The sequence below is a fragment of the Trematomus bernacchii genome, unplaced genomic scaffold (genome assembly GCF_902827165.1).
Source record: "Trematomus bernacchii unplaced genomic scaffold, fTreBer1.1, whole genome shotgun sequence".
NCBI classification, from domain to species: domain Eukaryota; kingdom Metazoa; phylum Chordata; class Actinopteri; order Perciformes; family Nototheniidae; genus Trematomus; species Trematomus bernacchii.
Genome location: NW_022987517.1, coordinates 1 through 10705, shown reverse-complemented (window position 1 = coordinate 10705; position 10705 = coordinate 1). Strand labels below are relative to the sequence as shown.

Here is a 10705-nt window from a genome sequence, read left to right as displayed (position 1 = left end):
ATATTAAGTAAAACACCACTTCACTTATGATGCAGCATCTAGAACAGGGGTGTCCAAACTACGGCCCGGGGGCCAAATGTGGCCCGCGGTCCATTTTTTTATCGAACCTCAGAAAATGTAATAATTATAATTAAATATGGCCCACAAATGAAACTTGTGCTTGTCATATATTGTACTAATTAAATATATATGTACAAATATATATCACAGAATTCATGTATGCCCACTTTTCAAATAAATCCAATCAATTAAAGTTGGAAACATTTTCAAACTAATCTTAGTTCATATACCAATCCCAATCACTTATTTGCAGGACAAATCTTTTTATAAGCAATCTGAAGCTTCTGTTTTAAGCCATGAGCTGCAAACTAAATAAATCAAACACTATGGAGAGCTGTGATGAAGGCTGTTGTGTTTCTTACAGCATTTTCAAGTATCAAGCTTAATTTACCTACATTTGATTGATTTTGCTTACTTATAACTTAGCATATGAGGCAAAATACCTCACCTCTAGTGAGTGGCCCAGCCCTTCTTATATGTTTCTGTATGTGGCCCTCGGTGAAAAAAGTTTGGACACCCCTGATCTAGAATTTAAAAAAGACTTTCATGGTCTTTAGTTTATGTTTTAAATTATTATATAAGGTTATAAGCAGTACACTTTCAGGAAAGCAAATTGGTTTGCAGTCCATCCCATATTATGGATGTTAAACATTCCTATAAATACAATTGTACAATACAAATAAACCAATATCTTTCATTTCGAGGAATATTTAATATTATTATCCTGATGACGTTTGTGATACCCGGAAATAAAGGCGGGGCTATCCCCTGTTTCTCTCCTCCTCCCTGCCAGACACAAACTCAGACAGAGGGACAACATGGATCCGAACACGACCATCCTGCGAGTCAAGAGGAAAAGGGGGACCGACCCCGCAGATGCGCTGCTGCTGGCATGTAAACGTATCCGACCGGAGACGTCTCAAAGCTCAGGCGAGACGGTACCGGAGCCGAATGAAGCCGAGGTGGAGAACTCTGTCTTCAAACTCGTGGCGACGGTGGCGACACAGGTGAGAGGCCCGCTGCTAGTAGCTAACCTAGCGCTGTAGGCTAACGTCAACGCAGCTGCCGGGGAAACCGAATATAAACGTTAATAAGCGTGTCGGTATAAGCGTTCAGACATAGTAGATTTATCTAATACAGGACAAATAATAAAAAAAAAACTACAATGTTGGTACTTGCTGGAAAAACAACGCGCCTTCTATGCTATTTGTTGGTAGCATGATACACAGTTAAGGCAGCGCTTAGCATTAGCCTTACATCAGACCCAAATTACATTAGCCTCCTCAACCGTTAGCTCACTTTGTTGATGTTAAATGAAGTTGTGACGTATTTACAGGCCTTGAAAAATTACATGACATCAGTCGAAGCTGTCGTAGTAGAATAATTAATTTGAATACACAATGTCAAACATGTATCTCATCCATCACATAAGCTAAGTAACATTAGCTTAATTGGTAAACATATTTTGGTATATTACAAGGTCTGCACTTTTTTGTTGTAATGTTATTACAAGTGAAGTATATTTCTGCTTTTTACTTGTATAGCAACATGCTAACTGGTCAGTGTGGTTCTGCTCACTGACATTTTGAGAAAGTGTGTGTTCTTGGTGATGTAGTGAGGATTGAGTTTGGTGAAATGTGTTGATACCTTCCATTTCCTTAAACTTCTAGGCAGAAAAGTCACATTTCTTTGTATTTCCGGGTTTAATATCTGTAAATTCTCACCTTTTGTCCTCTTCACCAGGATGCTCCGGTGCAGACACAGGTGCGACAGGCTTTGGCTCGGCCCCGCATGGCCCACGCTCTGCGGCCCTCTGCTGCCAGTACACAGCGGATACTGGGGGACCTGCGGAGCACGAAGTGGAGCACCCGGAGGGAGGAACGCTACAGGATACTCTCCAGCCACCGCACAGGGCTGCCGGCCCCAGCAGAGCAGCAAGCACCCCTGACGGAAGCTTCAGAGGGCGGAGAGGATTCTGGGAAAGACCAGGACAAATGTCTGGGTCTTGGTGCCATCCAGGTGGTCGACCTCCTTCATGAGGATGACGAGAACCAGGACAAATCTTCTGGCAAGGTGAGTTGAACTGTATTTTAGCTGGCAACAAAGCTTAAATAATTAAACACAAAAGAAAACCTCTGACTATATATATATATATATATATATATATATATATATATATATATATATATATATATATATATATATATATATATATATCTATCAGGGTTTCCGTTAGCCGGTAATTACCGTTTTTTTTTAGCTGGTAAAATTAATTAAAAACCGGTAATTTCAAAATGTCCGGTAATAATTAGGGATGCTCCGATCGATTGGCCGCCGATCATTATCGGCAGATATTCACTCTTAATAGTTTGATCGGTGCTCTCTATAAAGGCCGATCAGGAGAGCTGGATCTGATCGATATGGACATAAACGCGAGTGAAGTATAACCGGACGAGAGAGAGAGAGAGAGAGAGAGATCAGAGATCAGCTGCTGAGTCTGACGGAGACACGCAGCTCTGCATGATCACCTGAAGCCCCGCCCACTGTTTAGCGAGCTCCATGAGATTCTGGGTGTTTCTCAATGTCGAGGAAGGCTGCTCCAGAGCCACTATTTCAAGCATACTACGTCATGGAGTGCCGCCGAACGACTGTTCCAATGGCCAGCATACTTCGAATTCTACCGAGGCCGGCGTACTTCGTAGCGAGAAATCTAGTCTGGCCAATCCAAGACTTCGATGCTGAAGGGCCAATGGATCTATGGTGGGGATCAGCACAAAGGTCAAGGAAACCCACATTTGAAAGGGAGACAACGGATGACCAAGAAACTAGTGACTTGCTCAATTCATTTGTGAGGGATCTGTGAAGAACTTTTTTTTAATCTCTCTAAAAAGGTCAAATGTCACTTGTTTTGCATCAATCTTGATACAGGGTACTTATTATATGTTATAGTTTGGATTCCTAAAGCCTTTAGTCTACTAACCCATCATTCAAGGGTGGTTTTCACTATAAGTAATGGGGTTTTTTTGGACGGAAACTATCATTTACATTTGTTTTACTATGTTCAATCTGAATTTACTTTTAAAATAAAAAGTTCTATATTGATTCTGACTTTTCTACATCCAACTCACAGGTGTATCATTGCTTTGAGAAAAAATATTATTAATTTACCCCTTTTAGAAGTGAAGATATAGTCAATTGTTCTGGGAATGTCATTTTCGAGCCTGAGGCCTGAAAAACAGGCTCGGGGGTTAACACACAGATTTAATTGGCAGACCTTCAAAACTTAGCCCCATATTATTCAGTAATGGAGTATGAACAACCCTAGACTTGTGTAGTGCACCATGTGTTGAAGCACATTTCCCTAGAGGCCAATGAGTACATGCTCATGTGAGGCCATTGGCCCCAAAAATGATTTCTGTAAATCAACATATCATTTTAATTAATTGAATTTTAATCATAATTCAACATGCCAGCACTTGAATAGACCTCACTGAAATAAACTATGCTGTAAACTGTGAACATTTGTGGCTGAAAAAGCTGAATATTTTATTAGCTGAATGGTAGCTGCTTTTAGCTACAAAAAAGTAAGTGTGTTGCTGAACTTGCAGAAAAGTGAAATGATTTGAATCAAATTGTTACAGCTCAAATGCATTGCAATGACTTCCATGTTAATAAAAGACTTTAAAAAGCTGAATATTTCAAAAAGTATAAAACCTTTTTAAAAAGTTGAAGGTTTCCCATCGATTCCTGAAAAGGCTGAATAGTTTAATATTTGAATGGTTTCTGTAGCTGAAGAGTTATGGAGAGCCAAAGTATTGGCTGAAATAATAATAAGGGGATTAAAGATTTGAAGAACTATAGTGCCACTAAGTCCTAAGAGTTGTAAAAGGTGCAAAATAGCCGAATCCAATCTTCCCTCCATTATACTCCATTTTATGAATGTCAATAATCCAGGATAAGATGCCCATCAACAGTGAAAGTTCATAACAAAAATCTTCAATACATTTTCAAAGTTAATTACTTTAAACGGTAACATTTAACAACTTATTAAATGAAAGGATTTGTTTGAGGATCAAGAATAGATGTGTTTTTGTGACATATGGTAAAAAGAAAATCCTTCAATTGCATAAATTACTAACTGCCTTCGTTCATCTGTTAGTTTATCATTCAAATAATTAGTTGACGATGCTAATATTGACGACCTGTGTAGTGATTTATTTTGTCTCTTTGTATTTCTAAAGACCCTGTCCTCAGACCCAGAGGCGATCCTGTGTAACAACACCAAGATGCTGCGGGAGCGCCTGAGCATCGCTGGAGATAAAGTGGGGGGGGGAGCACCGCGAGCAGGAGGACGACTACGTGTATGACCTGTACTACCAGGAAACGGTGACGGCAGGGTGGATCCAGGACATCCTGTCCGTCAGGGCCTACGCCGACGAGGGAGAACTGGTGTGTGTGGATGGATGGACGGACAGATGAATGAGTGCTGAACTCGCAGTGAGTGAATGAAGACATGGGTGAAGTAGAGAGTAGACATGGTGAGGCTTCACACCTGCTATCAAACTGTTATGTGAAGAAACAGGAGGGTCAGCTGACCGTCTCTGCCTACCCTGCAGTCAGCTTACATGCAACTTGCTCTATCAAAATCAGTCACATTCTTCCTAAAATCATACATTGTAGGTAATGAGCTGACGCCTCTCCAAAGTGACTTGCATACACTTTAAAGCTGTACAGCCTATAAGAGCCATTTGGGGTTACGTATCTTGCCCAAGGACACTTCATGGTGGCGGCTGGAGATGGGGTTGAACCTGTGATCTGATTGGTATGACCGGAAAAGATGATTTACTGAAGAAAAAATATATACATTTTGTTTTTGTTTTCCAAAATCTAAGCAAAGTATGTCGCATAATCTGATGTCTATCACAGAACAAACCATTATGAGGAAAAAGGCCTTCAAATGATTAACCAGAGCTTTTTAAAGAGTGGGCTCCAGGCTTAGTACTTCCCTCTAATAGGACCACAGTTTGTTTAGTTATGATTCTGAATTCTTTGTTGGTCTATAACAAACTGGCTAGCAGGCTGTCCCTTTCCATTATGTTCAAAAGTCTTATTGTTCACATCCATTATATTGATTAGGCTGACACGTTTTTAAGCTAGAAGCATCGTAGACGAGGGTGTTTGTTTGTTGTTTACTGAAATGATTGAAGGTCGCTAGGAAGAAAGTTGGTGAGCTGCAAACATATTTTCATTGTCTGATAATGTCGATAACAGTTAAATATTCTCGTTTAAAATCAACCAACAAAAATCTTTTTCTCGGGATGAGCCGTTGTATCCGAGTGATTTTGATAGGGCGGGTCACATGTTTGCTGAAGTGAAATGCTACTTTTGGCCAGTCTGTAGCTTTTTGAAAAGCTGTTGGTCCACATGTTGCTTTTCTCATAAGGGACCAGCATATGGCAGAAACTGCATGCACCTCAATATTCATAAAGCCTTCAGAAAGAAGCATGCTCAACTGTAGGTGACAAGTCCTGCATTCTCATTTGGCCCAAAACATTAGCAGGATCGTTTTTTTATAAAAGCTTCATATACATTTCTTAGAATATTAATTACAAAGAGACTGTCCAAAATTGTTAATTTAGTTGAATGGCTAATTCGATTAATTTGTTTATCTTTAAATGTTATTATTACACATTATGGACAATATAACCAAAATGAGAGCATTGTCTTGCTTAATTAGTTTAAAATATTTTAAGTCCATATTATTACACACAATTTGGTAAGGAGAAAGAAGCCAATAGTGAATAGACTATGTATAAACTGCTTGTTATCGCAGGTTCCTGACCAAGTGGTGCATGAAGAGGAGGTGTATGAAGATGAGGATGATGAGAACGAGGAAGGCAACTGGAGGAACGACTACCCCGATGAGGGCAGTGACGCAGACAGCGACCGGGAGGAGCGCTATGGTGGTACGGAGTTCTGCAGTCATTAATGTGTCAGTTATCACGGGCTCTTTCTTAACCCTTCATTACCAAAGCCCTCATTTCCTTTTTCAAAATGGTCGTCTGATCTGGTATCAAAGTAGATCAACATCACAGTGAGTTGATATCACAATACAGTCATTGTTCTGTAACTTTAGTGAATTAGTATATATATTTTTTTTATGTAGAATTCCCAGTAATAACAAGCCCCTGCCCCACACCAGGCGTTTAGGAGTTATTTTCTCTTCTTTTCTTTTTTTAAGATAATGTTTAATTTTCCTGTTTGTTTACACTCTGATATTTTAGTTTGAAAAACCCCTCCCTTGTTAACTCACCTGTGCAGTTACTTATCAAAGATATGTGCCAACCTTTGTTGGTTTAGCTTGTCATTTTAAACCCAAGTGTTGTGGCTTGTTACATCAGATCCTTGTCTAATGTGTGCAGGTTACGCGGAGGATGAGCACTCGTACAGCCGGAGGAGCTGGGGGCTCTACCAAAGGGAGGTGGCGCAGGAGCTGCGGGGTGAAGATGACAACGAGGATGATGATGGAGACAAATATAATTCCGATTGATCTAACGCGCACCTGTCTGTGGATCTTCCCAACGCCCTCTCCACAAATATCACCAAACTCCAGACCTCTGTGTAGCTGAGAGTGGGGGGGGAACACACTTTAAAGAAACCAGGACATAGGTATTAACGTGTAGCAATACTTGTGTAGCACCAACCAGGTTTCAATTGGCTGGAAACCTCCTCATAACTTAACAAAAAGTACATTTCATATGCAAATGCAAAAAAGCTCCCACAATGGAGTCATTCAGATCTATACATATATCAAGTATTTTTCATGGGAACCCCCCCCCCCCCCCCTACCTCTCCTACACAGAGGGTGGAGCAGTGTGCGTTATTTCCTGGAGGATCCAGAGTGTCTTTTTCTCTTTTTTTTTAACTGGTGGAGTGAACTTGTGTGTGGGTGTTTGTCCAATGTGGATGTGTGTTAAACTGTTGCACATTAGTGTGATATGCCTTGTATGCTTTGTGCTGTTCACACTGTGTAAGTGAGATGTGTCGGGCCGCGCGTGGTTGCAGTTTAGGGTGCAGCGTTCTGTGCATGGTAGTGTGTGTGTAGGTATAACTGTGTGTTAGAATTTTCTGCATAATGTGAAAGCGTGACTCATATGTTTTGTTGTGGGTGTGTGAGATGGTTCAGAAATTCCCCCTTGAAGCTCAGATTGCTTGGATGCTTGTTGAATTTAATTTTTTGTAAATATGTAGATGTGTATAAAAAGAAAGCTTTCAAATAAACTTTAAACATCTCGGTGTCAATTTTTCCTACATGAAAAAACACAATTCAAACCTTTTTAAAAGAGCAAAATCCAATGAAAGTATCCAATCCAATAATCTGCTACATTTTATGTTTCAATAAAATGACATTTTCCCAGCATGCTCAGCGTGAAGGTGCTGATCTGACGAGCTGTTTGGTCTCTCTTTCCTGATGCAGAGATGCTGTTTTCTTTTTAGAATCAATTTATATTTACTTGAAGGCAGGCGAGCCGGATTCATTTTAGAAGTGCGTGTGTATGGCCCAATCCCAAACCACGCCCTACCCCTACACACCCTCCGTGACGGAGTGAACTCCGTGGAGTGACACATGAGGCTCCCTCCTGTCAGATGGAGGGAGGTAAATAGCGGCAAGCTTTGGGACAAACTCCCCTCTCCGGCAGAAACAGGAAATGCCGTAACTATGTAACAACGGTTTCAAATCAGCATCTCTGACACATGTAAATTAATAACTCAAATAAAACTCCAAACATCTTTAATTGTGTTACTTTTTTTTTAAGCTCTTTTAGTTTTAAACCTGATGTTTATAAGCTTCTTAGTTTTTGCAACAGTCTGTAAATACAGAACTTTATATTAAAATGCACACATTTACCTTTTTCTAGACAAAACACAGGTATGATCCTAAGTAAAAAAAATATGAGGTTAACATCGCAGTTTATCAGTGGATGTTTGCTGGAACTACTTGTAAAGTAGTCTCCGTCAGAGACAACTGTTCATGCCCGCCTGTCAGCCTTCCATCTGTGCACAAACTTATCTCGTGCCCTCATTGGTCATGTGCGCGTTCGTGTGTGTTGGAGGGGCTCTGTAAGGAACATAGACTGTATATATAAAGGTAAGGAAGTGGCAGATTTTTTCCGGTTGTGTATTTTCAAATTCTTGCGCACTCGAGCTGGTTTCTCCAAAATTATAGGCTACCCCACCTTTAAGTATTTCACTTGTACATCATTGTGAGGTACTTCAGTATTTCCATTCCATATTGTACTCTTTATACAATGCATTTATTTGACATCATTAGTTGCTCTTCAGATTATGCAAATCCATTTATTATTGAGCCACCTAGCAGTACGGTCTTTAAAATGAGCTGCAGCATTAAAGTAAGGAACACATTGTCTTAATCATTTATAACTCTATATGCTTCTGATGTAGGCCTTTTATCTATATATAATACTTATTTCAAGATTATTTTAAAGCTAATACCTTTGTAACTTTACTGTGAAAGCAGGACTTTTACTTTTAGCATTTTATCTTTGCTGTATATAAGTATTTGCTGTGAATGCAGCTGTAAAGGCGTTGAATATCGCTATACAAAAAATAATAACTTGCGTTATTCAAGGTCATGTATAATGTTTTTCAGGCTTGAGAGTAACATGTGATCATGTTCTCATCCAAGCTTTAAAGAAGGCTTAGTCAAATGTGATAGTAAACTGCAGATACACATTTTGTCTCATGTAATTTAATGCAAATCAACGCTTCACCTCACTTAAAAGGGTTACCTCACCAATAATATAACGTATTCCTCATGCAGTATCAACACTCATTCCTCTTCAGTAATGTCATATTATTTTTATTTGATTTATTTTATATTTATGTATCCACCGTTTGTACTTTTAACCCTTCTCTTGCGTTTCGGGTCAAAAGTGACAGAGTGACTTTGTTTTTGATCATAAATATTGTGTTTTTCATCCAATTGCCTCAAGACCTTATGTTATCCTCCACACTAGGCCTCTGAACATATACAATTGATGATCACCACTTGCATTGATTTTTTTAGTGATTTATTCAACAGTGAAACACCCATGATGTTTTCGGTCAGAATTATGTTCATCCTGCAGATGGAAAACATCTCCATACACACACACACACACACACACTTCTTATGCTTATGTCCCCCCACACCTTCCAGACAAAACAATTTACTCTAAATTACGGGAACCTCTCCCTTTCTCACGCTCTATGATACAATGTATCATATCTTCTCACAGGTGAGAGCTCTGTGCCCCTCGAGAAAGAAAAACCTCTCACTTTCTCGCAGTAAATGCCCCTCCATTACTGTCTCTCATGCAGTTATATTTGTGCCTTGCTCACATTTGACTCATTGACACAATGAGTAGGCGACCGATTAGGCAATTTTCTGTCAGAGAGGCTCTGGACAAAATGTTTTGAACCAGATGAAGAGGAGATTGAACCAGACATAGAGGACGATGTCTCAGAAATGGAACACAACAGCGATCCAGACTATGAGCCTGACCAACAGTCAACAGACCAGGAAGAGGCCCCTGAGGGAGAGGCTCCTGAGGGAGAGGAGCCCTGAATATTTATTTTTCTCTAAATGTTCATTGAGGAAAACAGTATCAGTGTCTTATTTTATATTCATCACAGTGAATGCAGTGAATGCTGAACTTGATGGGCCCACCGGTGGGTCCGGACCATATACTACGGTGGCCGGCAGGTGCAAACGCTGCACAACGGCCCAAAACGCATACATGAGCAGGAAACACCTGCAAATAATGAAATGAAAAACAAACAAACCCTGAAAACAAATACAACAGATAAACGCTGCATTTACAGAAATGATGCAAACTAAATACAACACACAAACCCCGAAAACAAACGCAACAGAAAAACGCTGCAAATACCAAAACGATATGCAAAGTCCAAAGCACATACAAATCCCAAAACACATTTTTAAAAAAAACATACCGGAAGTGCTCCAGGCCTCTAGGGGGCGCGCTATGTGGTACAGATTGATGTATGACAAGACATAGAGAGAACAAACAAGAGTGATGGAAATCGGAGGAAAGAAAGTTCATTTAAGTGGAGAAAGATATAAGAAGGTACGTTTTGTTTTGATACATAGAGCGTCATATTTATATAGCTAGCGTTAGCGTGCCTAACTACTACACCAGCTGAGGAGAGGAGAGCTTCACGTGAAGAGAAGATAAAGTGAGGGAAGAACATTGTTAAAAGAGATGACAAATCAAGTGCTGGCAAATAACACGGGCCATAGTGAGTACCGCAGAAAAAGGACATTTGAATTATTAGCAGTTTGTTTATATGTTTGTATTTGTGTATACAGTAGATGTTGCAACTATACAGAGCTTTAGCAATTGCCTGTAACTATGGTCATGCTAATAAAGCTATTGAATTGAATTGAGAGAGAGAGAGAGAGAGAGAGAGAGAGAGAGAGAGAGAGAGAGAGAGAGAGAGAGAGAGAGAGAGAGAGAGAGAGAGAGAGAGAGAGAGAGAGAGAGAGAGAGAGAGAGAGAGAAGATAGAGAGAGAGAGAGAGAGAGAGAGAGAGAGAGAGAGAGAGAGAGAGAGAGATAGAG

At 39.9% G+C, this 10705-nt stretch overlaps 1 protein-coding gene across 1 annotated transcript; it reads left to right on the top strand.

Moving 5' to 3' along the window:
- Positions 1 to 820: 820 nt before the first annotated feature.
- Positions 821 to 7362, top strand: slc7a6os (solute carrier family 7 member 6 opposite strand). The gene is given in 6 exon segments (XM_034116624.1): positions 821 to 1067; positions 1804 to 2133; positions 4302 to 4385; positions 4387 to 4509; positions 5894 to 6026; positions 6483 to 7362. Coding segments are annotated over 6 exon segments (987 nt in total). The 5' UTR covers positions 821 to 878; the 3' UTR covers positions 6611 to 7362.
- The last annotated feature ends 3343 nt before the right edge of the window (positions 7363 to 10705 follow it).